The following is an 18,949-nucleotide window of genomic DNA, read 5'->3' as shown; positions in this document are numbered from 1 at the left end:
AAAAGTTGGGAAAGGTAAAGAAATGGATTCTCCTTTGAAGCCTCCAGAAGGAACGTAGTTCTGCTGACACTTAGATTTTACACTTCTGACTTCTTCATCAATAGGATAATAGATTTGTCTTGTTGTAAGCCACTAAGATCAAGGTAATTTGTTACATTAGTTATAGGGAGATAATCATCTTTTAAAACTTACTAGTTTTCTATTTTAATGAAGTCCATTTCACTAATTTTCATGGGTTGTGTCTTTGGGAGTTTTAGAAGTGTCATGGTCTTACTGTTCTTTCATTTAGGTCTGTGATCCATTTGGAGTTAATTTTTGTGTGTGCAGTAAAGATCTAAGTCGGATTTTTGTTTTCGTTTGGTTTGGGGGATTCTTTCCCCCACGGTTTTTCTTTTTGGTGTGTGGGTACCCAGTTGCCACTGCAACATTTGTTGAAAAAACAAACTACCTTTCTTTTACTGAATTGTCTTGAGACCTTTGTCAAAAATAAATTAATCATAAATATAAGGCTTTATTTCTGAGTTTAATTCTGTTCCTTTGATGTATACATCTATTTTTGTGCGAATACCACTGCCTTAATAACTATGACTTTATGTAAAGTTTTGAAATCAGATAGTGAAGTCTTCCAACATTGTTTCCCTTTTTCAAATTTATTTTGGCTATTGTAGGTCCTTTGTATTTCCAGATAAAATTGAGAATAAGCTTTCCATTTCACACACAGCCTTCTGGGATTTTATTAGGCAGTGCCTTGAATTAATGGAACAGTTTTGGAAGAATTGTCTTGATAATGCTGCGTTTTCGAATTCACGATCATGAATATGCCTCCATTTATTTAGTTTCCATTTATTTGGATCTTTAATGTCTCTCCGTAATGTTTTATAGTTGTCATTGTACACATTTTGCACCTTTTTGTTAGAAGTTCAGCTGAATGTCTTCTGCTTTTGATGCTATTGTGAATGGAACGATTTTCTTAATTTTATTTTCAGGTTTTTTATTGCTAGTATATGTATATCTTTATCTTGTGTCCTATGATCCCATCAAACTTTGTTTTAGTAATTTTTGGTGTACTTCTTGCCATTTTCTACATGCCAAAGTCAGGTCATCTATGAATAAAGACACTTTTATTCCTTTCTAATCTGGATGTCTTTATTACTAAACTTGTTAATTTATTTCACCAGCTAGAACCTGCCAGATAATGTTGAATAAAAGTGGCAAGAGGGGACATCTTTGTCTTGTTCTCCATCTTAGGGAAAACGCATTCTATTGTTTACCATTAAATACAATGTTAGCTGTGGCTTTTCAGGAATGTACTTTAACAGGTTGAGGAAATTGCCTTCTATTCATGGTTTGTTGAGTTTCGTTCTCTTGAATTTGTCAGTACTTTTCTATGTCTCCTAAGGTTAACACGCGGTTCTACTCCGTAATTCTTTACCGCGTATGACATTAATTCAGTTTTGAATGTTAAATCAACCTGACTTCCTGTCCCCATGGTGTGTAATTCTAGTCACCACTGGTCATGCTGTATCATCCATTTCATATGCTGCTTGCTTGGTTTGCTGCTATTCTGTCGAGTGTCTATATCACATTATTCTGCAGGTTTCTTGGAAAAGGTAGGTGGGAGTGAGGAATGAAAGATTGGAAAGGGTTTTGAGAAGACGTTCTGGGGAGATGGTTGTGCTCCAAATGGACACCTGGTTGTGTACCTTTCTCAAAAGTCTCAAGGCTGTGTCAGTTTTACTTTTACTTTTATATAAATTGTGTAAGTTTTCTTAAAAGGCAGGGTCGGCCAGGCGCAGTGGCTCATGCCTGTAATCCCAGCACTTTGGGAGGCCAAGGCAGGCAGATCATGAGGTCACGAGGTCAGGAGATCGAGACCAGCCTGGCCAATATGGTGAAACCCCGTTTCTGCTAAAAATACAAGAATGAGCCAGGCATGGTGGCACTTGCCTATAATCTCAGCTACTTGGGAGGCTGAGGCAAGAGAATCACTTGAGCCGGGGAGTGACAGGTTACTGTGAGCAGAGATGACACCACTGCACCCCACCCTGGGCAACAGAGCAAGACTCTGTCTCAAAAGAAAAAAAAGCAAGATGATAGAGAATTTTCAGGCTCCTAATATTATTGCTTGTCTAACAAGTAAACTTTTTAAAAAATTCCCAAACAGCGTAAGTCATGTGACAGTGGTAATAAGTGTGAATATTGTTTGCCCTTACTGTCTTTTAAGAAGCAAACCAGTGTCTTAAGATTATTTGCTGTGACTCCTTCTCTCACCCAATGATCTGGAGCTGCTCACCTGAGCCAGCGCCTCCCATCACTCACTTGTAGGTAGGATTCTGAGTGTCATTCTTACGTTGAAGTTTAACAAATACAGCAGCAATTTATTCCCAAAAACCTTGGTGCTGCATGAAAAGTTATTAAATGAAAAATGTTCTCGCGAATTATAGTGAAAAAAGGGATGTATTTTCTCATAATCCAAGATATCCAATTTGTACAGATAGAAAAATCAATAATGACAATGTATAAGAAACGAATAGTGTAAAGGTGAATAGATTTGAGTGCAAAATGTAACATGAGGGTTTGTTGTGTGCCCCAGAGGAAAGCGGGGAGGTGGAGGGGCCGCTCTATGTGAGGCACATTCTGCTTTCCCTCCTGTTACCATCATCAGCGTCTTGATCCTTAGAGAGCTGCATGGGTATCGAACACACCGATGTAGAAATAAATCAGCTGCATGGGTATCTAACACACTGACATAGAAAGAAATCAGTTGTATGGGTAACTAACACACAGACGCAGAAATCACCTGCATGGGTATCTAACACACCGATGTAGAAACAAATCAGCTCTATGGGTAACTAACACACAGATGCAAAAATCACCTGCAAGGGTATCTAACACACACACCAACGTAGAAATAAATCAGAGCCCAGAAGAGCATCTCAGCCCCATCTCGGGGCTAAACATAGTCACACTGAGACTCCTGAGAGCTGCACAGGCCCTCCGCCTCCCCTTGCCCTCTCACTTTCTGACTGACACAAGAAAACACTTGGTTTCTTCCCAAACTGCTGTGTAGAGGAAATGTGTCAGTGCATCTTTGAGATGACAGTATCAAACATCTTATAGCATGTTTGTATAAGGTGCTTTGGAAGCAAAATTCATTATGCTAAAATAAATGGTTCATTATCTGAAAAGTGGTTTAAATTCTCAAGAGTGTCTACGGCAAAAAGTCATTAAACAACTGTTCAGACTTGCGTGAAGTAAATCTGTGTTGGAGGGACTGAGATTGTAGTGCCTGTTTTTGCTGCAGCATATAGCAAATTGCCTTTCTTCTTACACAGATACCTCTTATGGCTCAGAAGATGAAGGCTCAGTGCAGGTGGACTCCCAGGGCGCCCCGACCTCCAGCCAGGGCAGCATCAAAGTGGAGCACTGGATCAGTCAGGCCATCCACGGCTCCACCACGTCCACCACCTCCTCGTCCTCCACGCAGAGCGGGGGCAGCAGAGCTGCCCACAGGCTAGCGGATGTCATGGCCCAGACCCCCATGGGTGAGCACGCTTCACAGTGTCTTTCTGTGCCTGTTGTCTAAACCCCTTTGTGTGTGCACGTTTTCCTCTGTTTGTATCTTGGCTGTGGAATCCCTTAGTGGAAAGAGCGCAGAGCCCCTCTGGCCCCTGGGGTGCTTTGGTTGGATTGTTTCTGGAAGCTGCTGTACTGCTTTTCTCATGCCCAGGTTCCTCCCACAGCTGGAATTCCAGGGGCCTTGTTACTGGGGAATCCCGCAGCCATATCCGAATTCCAGGGGCCTTCTGTTTTATAAGTCCTTTCGTGTTCCTGGGGAATCCTGCAGCCATATCCGCTTCTATCTTTTCTTCTCACTTATGCTCCTGCGTGAAACCTTAACAGTCCCAGTCAACAGGACAGGGTTTTAAAGTGTGCTCCTCCTGACCACGGGAGTCATTTAAGGAAACGAGGGCTTTAAGCACGGCCGCTTTACGCTGCTGTCTGCCACAGGTGTTCAGATTTCTTGGGCGTGGCGCACTGTCTTGTGTAGGTTCTATGACAAGGGAGATCCTCTGTATTAGAAAAAGAGCAAAGTTAGGATCACTGCCCTACAACGTTTGAAGATGCCGTGGAAAAGGAGTGAAGTGAGAATTACTAGAGCTAGAGTCGACACGTGGGGGAGCCACGATGAGCCTCGCGTCGCTCTGCCTTTGAATGGTTCAGGAGAAAATGTTTTCCATCAAGTATGGGACTTGGGTTGAATAGGTTTTGGTGTGTGTCTCTATTAAAGCAGTAACCGGAGATGACTGTGTACCACTTCGCCGATGACGGAGCACGAGCCGCAGGCTCAGACCCTCCCGGCACCAGCTACCACAGGAAAGCCTGATCTCTGCAAAACCCTCAGTGGGAAGCAGGTGGACGTCATGTGTGATCAGATAGCCGACAGACACCCCAGAACCCCAGAATGTTCACTTCTAGATCACTGACTCCTTCACACCCAGAGGTGTTTGGGATTGACTTGGGTCCCAGCCCCTTCGGTGCTCACTGACACTGAAAGCGTCAACTGTTTTCTGTCTGGAACAGGAGTTTGCTGTCAGGAGAGCTGGGTCTGTCTCACTTTTCCCAATTACTGCTGCTGGGATCTTGAAGTCCCTTCTCCTGCTTTAGGCTTGAGTGAGGGAAAAAAAATTGAAAACAATAATTTTTCTCTCTCAACTGTTGTGAGTATAAAGGAGAAAACAGAAATACTCTTTAAAAGTTTGCAAAGTAGTACTCAAATGCAAAGCAGTGTTAAACTTCAGTTTGACACAGTTTCAGGAACATGTACACTCGTTTATGTGAATTAATAACCCTACCTGAAATCACAGCAGGCTAAACATTGAACAGAAATGTGTGACTGCTACGTATTTTTCCATAATAAAATTCCATGTGTATATTGGATTGCAGGATAGTGGCCAAGGCTCTGCCAGACGTGAACGGGGAGGCCAGACACCGCCTCTGCCACTTGGTGGAAGCATTTGTATCCTCGGATTTTATTCAATTTTAAGAAAATGCACAGAATCTTACCAAGGAAAACACATATTTTTGAATAAATGGATCACTGCACTTGGGCCTCCCTTTGTGGGTTTACCCTTTCAATACTGGAGGAAGTTTTAGTACAAAGAATTAATTTATCCAAACTATGAGGGGCTCCTAACTCATGTACGTCAGGGCTCAGTGTGACCCAAATGTAACTCTCGGCTGATCGCGTTCCGGTAATTTCTAATTGGGCACAAAGATAATCCTCCTAGACTATCTGGAAATTTTCTATAAGTTTGGGAGTTTTTTGGAAAAGCTGTGACAAAATAATGAAACTTGAAGAGCAGAAATATTTTGTGTGGCAAAAGAAGAGAAGTAAAAAGTCAGATGTGCATTTGACCTTCTGAGATAATCAGAAGCCTGTGAATGAGAACTTAGCATCTGTGATCATGTGTGCGTGAGTGTTCTAAGGAGTCCAGGCACAACATAGTCACACTGGCCAACCCCCCCGCCCCGATCCTACATGGTCATAGCCATTACTGTTCCCATTTGATGAAGAAACTGAGGCACGGAGAGCTTTAGGGACATCCCCAAATCCCCAGAAGTTTTCAGAGCTGGGTTTCCATTTCCAGGCCCTGGGCTCCAAAGCGCGAGTAAAGCCCTGGGCTGTGTGGACGGTGGCCGACAGGAAACGGGACCCTTCCATGAACACACACACGCTTCCTGGCGCCCTGCCATTGCCGGTCTAACGTTATTCTAGTTAAAATGCCGCTGACGTGGCTCCTGTTAGGAAATTGAGGTTTCACCGAACTCTACTCCATTTTCGGCAACATGAGTTATGCTGGGGTCCCCCTTTGTGCCAGATGTTTGTGGCAGACGTGGCTGAGATCGGCTTTGGCTTCTCACGGCACCCCCAGGGTGAGCGTCTGCGCTCCCGTCTCTTCCTGAGCTATGGCTTGCTCAACCTGCAGAGCAAACGCCACAACCACCAGAAACACTCATGATGTGCTTCTTTACAGATAATCATTCTGCACCTCCTGACGTAACCACGTACACCTCAGAGCACTCCATACAGATGGAGCGACCACAGGGTTCCACGGGGTCCCGGACAGCGCCCAAGTACTGCAACGCCGAGCTCATGGAGACCGGGGATGGTATGTCCCAAAGCAGAGATGCGTTTTTTTCTGGGAAACGGTTTGTGCTGATGTCCCGTTCTGTGCCCGTGACTGGGTGTGTTTCTTCCTGGGGTGCAATCTGCTGCCATTTTATCTGCTGAATAACGAACAGTGGTTCAGCAACTGAGAAATTCTTGTTCAGGTGTTAAGACCGTGAACAGTCACTTAGAAGGGCAAGATGAAGTTAAATGTACAACAGAATTACTGTTAGATGGGCCGATATGTTGCTTTAGACTTCGGAGGAAAGAGGGTCTTTTTATCCATGTTGGACAGAGATGTCAGCGACTTGGTAACAGGCTGCGGCCCAGGGCTGCTTCTTCCTTCCTGTGGCCTGGTCTTGGTATGTTCTGATTACAGCGGCGGTTTGTATCACCTAGCCGCTGTTCTATTTAAGTCTTAGTCCTTCCCCGGGGTCATAAAAGTCAGTGTAGAACCTAGCAGTGAATGAAATACAATGCCCCCGTGTGAAGCCTCATCGAGCAGCCTTGGAATGGCGTAATCTTGTAGTGCACGGGACTCGCAGGCGGACAAGGCGGCCTATCCGAGCCCCAACAGGTAGACACGGAGGACTATCGGAGCCGCGACAGGCACAGTGGACAGGCACAGTGGCCAGGGAGGACAGCGCGGTTTTGTGGATCCACAGGACACTGTGGCGTCCAAGCACGTGCTCCCAGAGGAGAGGACCCTGTGGGAGCTGATGCTGGGAGCTGGCTGAGATTCCAGCGAATAAGACTCCCTGTGACATGCACAGCTGCCATCTGCGCTGCAGCTCCTGATGCCAAGATGGTCGTGCGATAAATGCACAAAGCGCATCTCCAGCAAAAAGCCGCCGAGTGTCCACATCCAGGATATCCACCACGGTGGCTTTTTGGTGTTAATACGATGAATGTGAGCAGCAGGTGGTCTGCGTCGAGTGTGACTGTGCCACTGCAGTTTTGTTCTCATGTCTTGATGAGCATTGAACGGTTCCTGACGAGGGTAGATAAGGATGCTGTGACCTGAGACTCTGCAGTATTGTAGCTTGAGGAACCAAGGAGTTTTTCTGTCTTGCAAAGCCGTCAGGGAGGATGTTCCAGGCTGGTGACTGCTCCATGAGGTATTCAGAGATCCAGGTTCCTTTCAGACCGCTGCTCTGTGTTCCCACGGACACGGCTGTCCTTGCTGTGGTTGGGACTGGGTGATTGCCACGCTGGCAGGGGTAGGCTTAAGGTGAGAGTGGCTAGGATTTACCTAATCTACATAATGACAGGGAGCCTGGGAGTAAAGTGTAGCCATGGCCTGGAGGATGGATGATGGATGTTGGTGAACGACTGTCTGCACTCACCTCAGCTGGCCGAGGGATGGGAAGGACGACTGATGATGCCGTTCAACGGTACCTGGTTCTTTCAGATTTGACTTCTTTATGGATTTTCTGCTGTAAAGAGGAGAGAGCCTGTGGTTCTAGGCCAAGCATCTCACTCATCTCATAACATCTTGTATCCCTTAGCCAACATTTTTGTCAAGTTTCAGAAGTCCTATCAAACTGGCAAGCATTTCTCAGTTTGGTTTAACCATTGGATTTTATATCTGTGTCTGCATCTCTATTTTACATCTATGTGGTTATTTGACACTCTGTAGTACATTTGTAATAGGTTCTATTTGGTGGAAGTTACTCTCAACAAACCCTTGCTGCTACTTGAATTTTCAAGGTTGCAAGTAGAAAGGAGAGAATAAAAACCACATCTTCTCTAATTTTAAAATTTGTTGTTCCTCAAATCACACCAGAAGTACAAATATTACAAATTATAAAAGCAGTCAGAATCAAGGTTAAGAGATTTCTGGGTGATTCTGGCTAATCAGCAGTATTTGCTGAGGTGTGTGCAGCAGAGCAACATGCCAAGAAGCCCGGGACGGGGAAGAGTTGGGAGGCCAGGCTGTGACTTCAGAGGTGCTGTTGCCTCAGGAAGAGGAGCTAGATGCAGAGAGGATAAATGACCACAGGTGTGACCACCGCCGTCCTTGCCGCGGTACGGGGGCCTTTGTATGGGGCCCTTTGTGAGCTGAGTTATGAACCAGATGAAGGCTGTGCAGGCGTGTGAGAATCCAGGCCAGACTCGACGGGTGGAGGCTTGGCAGAGGTGAGGGGCCAGACAGCCTCGCTAAATGTGCAGTGGCTCACTGCAGACAGTGCCCATCAGTCGCCGGACAGACCGGCTTGAACTTCAGCCCCCATGGCAGCTGCCTTTACCTGTCTGCCTCCACCTTCTGAGGCCTATAGGCGTCGCAAATGTGTGGTTTTTAAACAGATTTGGATGAGTTGTTTTCTGCACAACACACTTTGACAGACGGAGGCTGGTTCTCCACAGTGGCCCCAGGGACTTGGCAGGGACTGGTGGGACAGAGCCTCAGAGCACAGCACCAGCTCCCTGGGAGAAGACGGTGCCCGTGGGACGGAAGAAAGAAGAGGCACACAGTGCTGAGGCGTGAACTCTAGTTTGCTCTTAGACATGACACACATGCCTTCTGGAAGTTTGCATGAAGCACTGCTAAAGCCACCAGTGCGGATAGGTCCTTAGATCAGGAGACCCAGAACACAGTTGTATTTGAAATCCTTCACATGCTGCAGTCTCTTCAAAGAGGACTACAAGTCATCTCTAATAACGTTGTAAAATTAATTTTTTATTAAATGCCATGGCTTTTTTTTTTTTTTTTTTTTTTGTGGGGTAGGGCCGGTGTGTGACAGTAAAACAACAGACGCAGTGACACAGCTGGTGGGTGTTGGCTCTGGGCCCCAGTTGGGCAGTTGTATGAAAAGAAACCGAAAAGTCTCTACAGTGGTATGAACCGAAACACCTGGATTATGTGTTTTCATGTATTTGACATAAATGTGCACATTTGTACGCTAAACGCACATTTTTCTATATGTAATAAAATTCACACCTTTAAATAGTTAACATATATTTTATTTTAGGACCTCCCCCACGATGTGAGGACTAATAGCCACCCCCTCTCCCCCCCGAATATTAAGAGCCACATCGCAGGGCGGTGAGGCACCCCTCGCGAGGTGGGGACTAATCGCCACCCCCTCTCCCCCTCTGGCTATTAGGAGTCACCTCGCAGGGGGGTGAGGCACCCCCACAAGGTGGGGACTAATAGCCACCCCTTCTCCTCCCGCTGGCTATTAGGGGCCATGGTGGACTCACAGCCTGTTTATGATATTGTGAGTAATATCATCTCCCTCTCTGGAAATTATGAACTCTTTCACAGATGGGTGTATACCCTCAGTGTGTACACCGTCAGAGGGTGTACACCCGTCTGTATTGGGAGTAATATCCTCTTCCTCCCTGAATGTTAAGAAGAATATCCCAGGACTGTTTGTACTCCCTGCATTATTGGGTGTCATATCTTCCTCTCCCACGTGGAAATTAGAAACAATATCACTGGGGGCATGTACACCTTCTGTAATATTTAAAGTAATATCATCCCCTTCCCTCCAGGATCATGGGAACAATATCCCTGGGGAGTGTACACTTTCTGCCATATATGTCATAATATCATCCCTCCCGCCTTGAAACATTATGAAGGACCATCTCACACGGGGTGTACAACCCTTGGTGCGATATTGGGAATGCAATTATTCTCTTTTCCCCCGGCATATTTGGAAAAATATCAGAGTGAGTGTACCCCTCCTGCCATATGAGGATTACTATCCTCTTCTTCCTTTCTGGATATTAGAAAGAATATCACACGTGGGTTTGCACTTTCTTCGATATCTGGAGTCATGTCATCCTCTCTTGTTTTGAATGGCAAGAACAGTGCCTTGGGGGGGATGTACACACCCTGTCATATTGGGAGTAATATTGCACTCTCCCCTCCTTGATAATTAGGAACAACATCCCATGCTCTCTGTCCCTGGATATTAAGAACAACATCACAGGTAGGTGTACACCCCCTGCGGTATTAGGAGTAATATGATTAATTATTAAACATCCATGATCGATATTAACAATTATCAATGATACTATTAATAGGATACTGTTATGGATAATTATTTTAAATATATGATTATGCATGCTTAAAATAATTGCTAATATTGTTATTTTATTACCAGCATCACTTAATATTGATTTAAGTAACAATTGCTGATATCATTATTTTATTAGTAGTGATATTACTACTGATTATTAATGCTAATCGTTAACATTTTTAACTATTTTACTATCTTTATTGTGATTATTAATGTCGATGATTACTCTTAATTTTTCTTATATTTATTAATATTAATAATTAATAGACTTGTTCCTGATATCCAGCGGGGAGGGGATGATATCACTCCCAATATCGAAGAAAGTGTACACCCCACTATGATGTTATTCCTAACAGCCAGGGGGTAGAGGATGACATTATTGAAACTATGGCAGTGGGTGTACCTCCCTTCGGTCGTCTTGTTCCTTATATCCTGGGTGGGAGAGGATGATACAACTCCCAATATCGAAGGGGGCGTAGACCTCCCCCGTGATATTGTCCCTAACATCCAAAGGTGGAGAGGATGATATTTCTTCTGATTTTACAGGGGGTGTACACCACCCCTATGATATGGTTCCTAATATCCAGGGGGCGAGAGGATGATATTAGTCTCCATATTGCAGGAGGTGTACACTCCCTAGTGATATTGTTCCTAGTATCCAGGGAGGGAGAGGACGATATCACTCCCAGTATCGCAGGGGGTGTACACCTCCTTGTGATATGGTTCCCTATATCCTGGGAGGGAGACGATGATACTAGTGGCAAAATCGCAGAGGGTGTACACACCCACTGTGATATTGTTCCAAATATCCAGAGGGAGAGAAAATGATATGACTCCCAATATCACAGGGGGTGTACATCCTCCTGTGATATTGTTTCTTATATTCAGGGGGAGAGGATGATATTACTCCCAATATCGCAGAGGTTGTACACACCTCCTGCAATATTGTTCCTAATATCCCGAAGGGGAGAGCATATTACTCTCAATATGGCAGTGGGTGGTACACCTCCATTGTAATATTGTTCTTAATATCCATGATGGGAGAGGATATGACTCCCAATATCGCAAGAAATGTACGGCCGCCTGTGATAGAGTTCCTAACATCTAGGTGGGGAGAGGATGATATTACTGCCCATATCGCAAGAGTTGTAAAACCCCTTCGATATTTTGCATACAGTCCTGAGGGGAGAGGATATTATTCCCGATAGCGGAGAAGGTATACACCCCCCTGTGACACTATGCTTAATATCCGCATTGGGAGACGATGACGTTACACCCAATATCACAGGGGATGTACACCCACCCTGGGATATTGTTCCTTATATTGAGAGGGGGAGAAGATGCTATTGCTCCCAGTGACGCAGGGGCTGTGGCTGTACACCCCTCCTGTGATATTGTTCTTAATATCCTAGGGAAGAGAGGATGGTACTACACCCAATATCTCATGGGCTGTACGGTGTCCACTCAGAGATGTGTGGGGCTCTCTTACACAAGTAACTCCTTCTCTAACTTTAGCCACATGCTGGTCATCCAGGGGCCTCCTAAAATCCAGGAGTATAAAAACCAGTGGAATTTCTGAGAACCAAAGATGGCGCATGGCTCTGGTTGGGCTGCCACAGGCAGTTTTGTGAAAAGACAGAGATGTATTTCTCATAGTCCTGGAGTCTGGAGGTCCAAGGTCAAGGTGGGTTCAGGACTGGCTCCTCCTAAGGCATCTCTCCTTGACTGTCAGATGGCATCTTCTCTTGTGTCCTCGTGCGGTTGTCCCTCAATAGATGTCTGTGTCCTGATCTCTTCTTACAAGGGCATCAGTTCTAATGACTTCGTTACCTTAATCACCTCTTTAAAAGGCCTATCTCCACATACAGACACATTCTGAGGTCCTTGGTTAGGACTACAACCTGGGAATATTGGGGTATGCAATTAAACCTGAAGCAGATGGGGTCTTATAACCTGTGTCACCCAAGCTCATGCCAGAGCCCCATGAGGAAGCCCCAGGTCCCCCCTTTGATATGGTTTAGCTGTGTCCCCACCAAAATCCCGTCTTAAATTCTCATGTGTTGTGGGAGGATGGAAGTGATAATTTGACAGCAGAGAAGACAGTTGCTGCCAGGGAGGGGAGAGGGGACTCCAGACCTCCGAAGGTTGGAGGGTCCCAGGCCCTGGGCAGAGCAGGCAGCCCCACCCCTGTGACACCCCTGAGGATGGCTCAGGAGTCGGAAAAGGTGGAATCATATGTAGAGGCTGGTTGGGGAGATAGGAAGTTGTTGAATGAGTTTTTAAATGTTTCCATCAAAATTCTTACTGCACCCTTGGTGTTGGTGGGGACCAGTGGCTTCTCCATGTGCCTGGCTTCTTCCTGGCTCTGACTCTGGGAGCCTGGCCTGGCCTAGGGCTGCTGGTTGGATTCATTGCTGGCAGCAGGTAGAAGGTGGAGGAGGGAGAGGAGCTGTCCTCAGTCCTCTCTTACTCATGCCTGTCCACGTTAGCAGCCCCTCCCCAGGCATCCCTTGCCCATAATCTGGGGAGTGCTATTCTCACTTCCCTTGGGCCCTGCCCACCGATCTCCAAAGAATCCCGTCAGTGACTCCTTTTAATCACCTCTTTGCCTGTGACAAAGTCTTCTGGGACCTCCTGACTGATACAAGGGGAAGCCTGGCTATCTGTGCAACTTGTAAAAGTGAAGTGAGTCATTCACACTGGCATGTATCTACAAGTCACACAGCTTTGCAACTGGAGTGACTTTAAGCTCATCTAACCAAACCTTCCATGACAGATGAGGACACCCAGAATCATAGGATAGAAGTGACTTGCTCCCATCTGGGTCCGCCACGCTGAGACTCAAGCGCAGAGTCTAGCAAAGCACACTTCGTCCTCCCTTAGAAGGAAGATCCTACCCGCACGGCTTACCTCCAGCTACCCTAGGTCCCCCCACTCTCCCTTAGAGGGAAGTTCCTGCCAGCATGGCTCACCTCTACCTACTCTAGGTCTCCCCCACCCTCCCTTAGAAGGAAGGTCCTGCCAGTATGGCTCACCTCCACGTACCCTAGGTCTCCCCACCCTCCCTTAGAAGGAAGGTCCTGCCAGCATGGCTCACCTCCACCTACTCTGGGTTTCTCCCAACCTCCCTTAGAAGGAAGGTCTTAGAAGGCAGCACGGTTCACCCTCTCCTAACCTAGGTCTCCCCCACCCTCAGAGGGGAGTCTTTGGGTCAGTCACAAGACTACTCCGGACATCTGTAAGAACAAATGGTTTCCAGCACAGTCCTTTCCTGGGGTCTGCATTTTCCCTCTGGGATGCTTGGAAGTTGAAGGGGTCAGGCAATTCAAGTTCTCCCTGGTATCTCAGGGGCCACTGACACACAGGAAAATGTGCTGCTCTGCTCGCTGTTTGACTTTGATGGATGCAAATTTGTTCTAAATGAGCCTGACATTCATTAGCATGTAAACATATGTTACTGGTGGCGGCTCGCAGGGCCACATGCTGATGGATTTTATGGGCTGCCCCCGCCGGACATCACCAGGCTGCCTGGGTCTGTGCTGCTTCTGGCTGGGTCTGTGCTGCTTCTGGCTAAGGCTCCAGATGTTTTGGTGCACTGTGAAGTAGACATTTTCGCTACAGGGTTATGTTTTTTTCCAAAAAAGAAACACAGACAAATCTGTGAAAAGAACTTGAGTTTATGCGCCGATCTACTGGAAGGAGACTCTTAGAATGTCAGCTGCTCAGTGTCTGCTTTGACTCCCGGGCAGTTCTCTCTGTCCTGTGGCTCAGATTCTATGGGGCTGAATTATACATTTGATTCCAGTTCTGCTCAATATTTCCCCACAAGTAGTGCTGTGGATGCGACTGATGCCTTTAGAGATATCTGCAGCAGGAACAGTGCAGAGAATACAACACGCCATGCTAAAATATTTTGAGCTGAAAGCAATTAAGAAGTGCTCTGGCCTTCCCTCTAGTTTCTGAAAAGCACACAACATAATCATATTATACAAAGACAAAAGTGCCCTTTCTCCCCTCTCTGCCAGAAAGGACGCAGCTCAATCTCTGTAGACAACTTCAGACCCTTATTCAGGAAACAGCACCAGAGGAATTTACACAAAAATCTATCATTTATTGGCCTTCCCACAATTTGTTGCCCCCAATGACCCAAAGTCCTTTTACTTTGTCTTGGCACTTCTAGAAACATTTATTATCCTTGTTGAAGATGTTATATAAAAGAAAGGTCTGAGCTGTCTCTTTGAGATTCCCTCATTCCCTGTGTATCTCTCATGTATATATGAAATATACATGCTAATAAACCTCCGCTTGCTTTTTTGGGGGTTCATCTGTCTTTTGTTATAGGAACCCCAACCAATGAAGCTGAGATGGGTGGAAGAAAAGATTACATTTTTCTCCCCTGTAGTAGCATTATTCTAGCAATAGCATTATTATTATTTTTTTTTTGGTAGATTTCTGTTGAATACACACACACACACACACACACACACACACACACACACACACACACACACAGAGCAATGTAAAAAGAAAGAAGTGTGGGGAGTTCTGATGAAATTTTAGGTCCCAGAGATACCTAAATATGTTGAGAAGTTGTCTTTAAACATTGATTTTTTTCCCACATTTATTCTCATATTTTTGATATTTTTTTCTTCTGAGATACCATTTCTAGATTGTTTTCTCTACATTTCCTTGCAAGTCCGAGAGAGTATGCTGGTTAGTAGTGTGTCCAATGCACTACCTCTGTCCTTGTCAGTAAAGAAATGTAGAAATTGAGAGGGATGTGAGAGTCACGCTACACAGAGATGGAAACACAGATAGGAGGTAAGTAAAAACACGTGAAAACCCAGCATTTCTGGAACTCTCACCTACTCCTGTGCCGATATTCATCCTTCAGCTCTGCCTCCGTTCTTCCTTTCTTTTCTCATGCTATGGGGTCTGCTTTGGAGACGTTATCTACTTTCATTCTTCCAAAGTCAAGCTTCTAGCTTTGGTTGGAACTGCAGACCCATTTACTCATTCAGCAAATACTTTCTAAGCACATGGATAGTCACTGAGAATACCGTGGTTCACCAACATGACCGTGGCCCCTGCTCTCACGAACCTGCAGCCTGATGGGGAGAATGGGCACTAATAAGACAATCACTCTAATGGGTTTCTGATGAAGAATTCAGGAAAGCACACCAAAGAAAGGGAAGCGGGGTTCTCTAAATTTATGCTGTAAAAGAATCTGGCGTATCTTGGGATGAGAGGTAGAAAACTGATGCATTCTGGAAGGTATGATCCCCTTGCAGTCTGGAGAGAAGTAGAGGTTGATTGTTGAGGGCGGTGGAGTGTAGGGACACCACGGTCTAAACAGAGATGGGGGTGCTGCAGAATGCCTCTTGCAGCAGGAAACAGGCACGTGCAAGGAAGTAAGCACGGGAGAAAGTGGCACAAGACAAGAATGAAGGAAGGCAGGCAGGGGCTGGGAGATGATGGTAGATGCTTTATTCTCTTAATAACAGCAACAGGATGCTGTTGAAAGCACTTGAGGGAGGTGGGGAAGTGGGTATGACATGTTTTGTGTTTGTAAAATTATCACATTGTCTTACCAAACTATACTCCCTATTTTTTAAATTTTACTTTAAGTTCTTGGATACATGTGCAGGTCTATTACATAGGTATACATGTGTCATGGTGGTTTGCTGCCCCTGTCAACCCATCATCTAGGTTTTAAGCCCTGCATGCATGAGGTATTTGTCCTAATGCTCTCCCTCCTCTTGCCTCCAACCCCCAACAGGCCCCCGTGTGTGTCGTTCCCCTCCCCGTGTCCATGTGATCTCATTGTTCAACTCCCACTTATGAGTGAGAGCATGTGGTGTTTGGTTTTCTGTTCCTCTTTTAGTTTAGTTTGCTGAGAATGATGGCTTCCAGCTTCATCCATGTCCCTGCAAAGGACAGGAACCCATTCTTTTTTATGGTTGCATAGTATTCCGTGGTATATACGTGCCACATTTTGTGTATCCAGTGTATCATTGATGGGCACGAGATATCCTCTTAACATGTGATCCAGCTATTGCACTGTTCAGTATTTATCCAAAGGAGTTGAAAACTTGTGTTCACAGAAAAACCTGCACACGGACATTTATAGAAGCTTTAATCATAATTGCTAATTTTATTGCAGCTTTATTCATAATTGCTCAAACTTGGAGGCAACGAAGAAACCAAAATGTTCTTCACTAGGTGAGTGGATAAATAACCTGTGATATATCCAAACAATGGCATATTCTTCAGCACTGAAAGGAAGTGAGCTGTCAAGCCATGAAAAGACACTTAGGAACTTTAAACATGCACGGCTACACAAAAGAGACCCATCAGAAAAGACTAAAGGACATTCAGAAAAAGGCCAGACTATGGAGTGAAACTATCCGTGGTTCCCAGGTGTTGGGAAGAGGGAGAGATGATGAGGTGGAACATGGAAATTTTTAGGATTTTAGTGCAACTGCTCTGTACGATGCTATCATGGTGGATACATGTCATGACACCTTTGTTCAAACCCATAGAACCAGCACCAAGACGGAGCCCTCATGTAAACTGTGGACTCTGGGTGACAATATGTCAACGTCGGTTCTTCAATTGTTACAAACGCTCCCTCTGGGCAGGAGAGTTTTTAGTGGGGGAGGCTGTGCACGTGGGGGAAGGGAAGGCATATAGAAGGACTCTCTGCACCTTTCCCTCAATTTTTCTGTGAAGGTGAAACTGCCTAAAAGATAGTGTATTTTTTAAAAATAAAGGAAAAAAAGGAAACAAAAAGTCCTCACGAAAATCAAATGAGAAAATGATCACACTGGGTGCTTCAGGTCAAAATGGAAGAACAGGGGCTGTATTTACCATCCCACCTGATGACTTTTTCCTCACTGCTTTTCAGCATTTTTTTGGAGTCTAGTCAGTGCAATAAGGCAAGTTAAAATATATAAAATGCACCCTTATTAGAAAAGATTTAAAACTATCTGGATCTGCAGGTGACGTGATCACCTGTGTGGAAAATCTCCTGAAATCACAAAAAGCCACTAAAACTAATAATAATAAATTACTTACTAATAAGTGAGTTTGGAAAGCTTGCAAGATACAAGCTAAACACATAAGCAATATCTCTTTATACACTGGCAAAGAAATAATTGGAAATGGAAATTTACAAAGCAATATTAGAGCACATCAAAACATGAAATACCTCAGACTAAATCTGACAAAAGATGTGTAAGATCTATACACTGAAAAGCAGGCAGTGATGTTGAAATAAATTAAAGAACTAAATAAATGAAGTGATATATTGTGTCCATGGATCAGCAGGCTCAATATTGTTAAGATGTCAGTTCTGCGCTTGTGGATCAGAGGTTTAATGCAATTCCAATCAAAATCACAGCATGATTTTTATTTTTATTTTTATTTTTCAGTAGAAATGAACTAGCGGATTCCAAAATGTGTCTGGAAATTTAAAGAACCCAACAGAGCTAAGACAACTTGGAATAAAACGGTGGAGGACTTACCTGAACTACCAAGATAGTGTGGTATTGGTATAATAAGAGAAAACTGGGTTAATGAAACCTCCTAGAGGGTCTAGTAATAATCTCACAAACATGTTACATATACGTAGTAGATGTTTGAATAAAGGTTCAAAGACATCAAATTAGAGAAAGGACGATAATGATAGAAGGATTAAATACCGTAGGCCAAAAAGAGAAAAAAGAGCTCCTGTTAAATATCTTCACATTGTTGTCACTCATGCAATTCAATTCACATTTTGTGTGTCTAAAAGTTGAGCAGACTTCTTCATTCTCTTTCCCCAATTCACTCCACAGAGATGCTGATGTCTTTCAGTGGAACTTGGAAGTTTGCTCTTCTTCTTAAAATGACTCTCTTAGATACTGTTTATGCAAGAAGTTGTGGGACTGTAACTTACAAATACTGTTCTAAACCTTGGAATCACACGTTCCCCTTTTTCTCTACTTATCGTTTCTAGTAAGTTTCCCATTTCCTCTTTCTCCTTCATATTTACACTGCATTCCTTTTAGTTCAGGCTTTTGTTACCCCACTTGATCTCTTGATGTGGTCACCTGAATGCCCTTCGTGTCCCAGCCTCCTGGAATCCTTCCTTCATGACCCTGCAGAACTGCCCTCCAGACCCGCAGGTGTGACCCGGAATCAAGGATCTCAAAGCCGAGTGGGATCTGAGAGGCTATCTAGACCAATCCTCCATTACAGACGTAAACCTTTTGATGACTTCACTTCAGAGCCCAAAATATTTGCACTGCAGGCAGAATCACCTAAATCACTTAATGTGATGTTCAGTCTTCCCGTGGTATCTTCCTCTCTGCATCTCCCTACTTTCGGTCAGCCATTTCTCACTCATGACACCGAACCCTTCATTCACATCACATTATTGTTCTTCTCCACACACACACACACACACACACTTGTTTTCTGCCTGGGTTTTTTGTTATATTATTCCCTCTGCTGGAACTACCATTTTCCAAGATCTGACTACAGAATTTTAACGTATTCCTCAGAATGACTCACATATCACATATTCGACCAAATGGCTGCAGATTCTGTCACCTCCTCTCTTGTCCTATGGCAACATGGAGACTCTTCTTCTCTTAGCCAATAGGATTTATCATGGTCCTTCTTTATCTTAACAATAGTTTAGCAGGACTGAGAACTGGGAAGTAGATTTTTCTCCCAGGGGTGAGCACTGTCTTAGTTTAGCAGA

General features: G+C 44.6%; 1 protein-coding gene across 43 annotated transcripts in view; it reads left to right on the top strand.

Annotated features, from left to right (window-relative positions):
* Positions 1 to 18,949, top strand: part of LOC139361655 (disco-interacting protein 2 homolog C-like) — a 230,607-nt gene that overhangs the window by 178,525 nt on the left and 33,133 nt on the right. For 35 of the 43 annotated variants that reach the window (XM_071090417.1, XM_071090416.1, XM_071090419.1 and 32 more), the window contains 2 exons: positions 3,336 to 3,545; positions 6,039 to 6,173. In XM_071090417.1, the coding sequence (XP_070946518.1) occupies positions 3,336 to 3,545; positions 6,039 to 6,173 (345 nt within the window). Of the gene's footprint in view, positions 1 to 3,335; positions 3,546 to 6,038; positions 6,174 to 10,060; positions 15,022 to 16,363; positions 17,832 to 18,949 lie in introns of those variants that run through there. The other 8 variants (XR_011619235.1, XR_011619234.1, XM_071090420.1 and 5 more) reach the window with 8 other exon arrangements.

This window comes from Macaca nemestrina, unplaced genomic scaffold (genome assembly GCF_043159975.1).
Source record: "Macaca nemestrina isolate mMacNem1 unplaced genomic scaffold, mMacNem.hap1 Scaffold_87, whole genome shotgun sequence".
NCBI classification, from domain to species: domain Eukaryota; kingdom Metazoa; phylum Chordata; class Mammalia; order Primates; family Cercopithecidae; genus Macaca; species Macaca nemestrina.
This window is presented reverse-complemented; position numbering and strand designations above follow the sequence as displayed.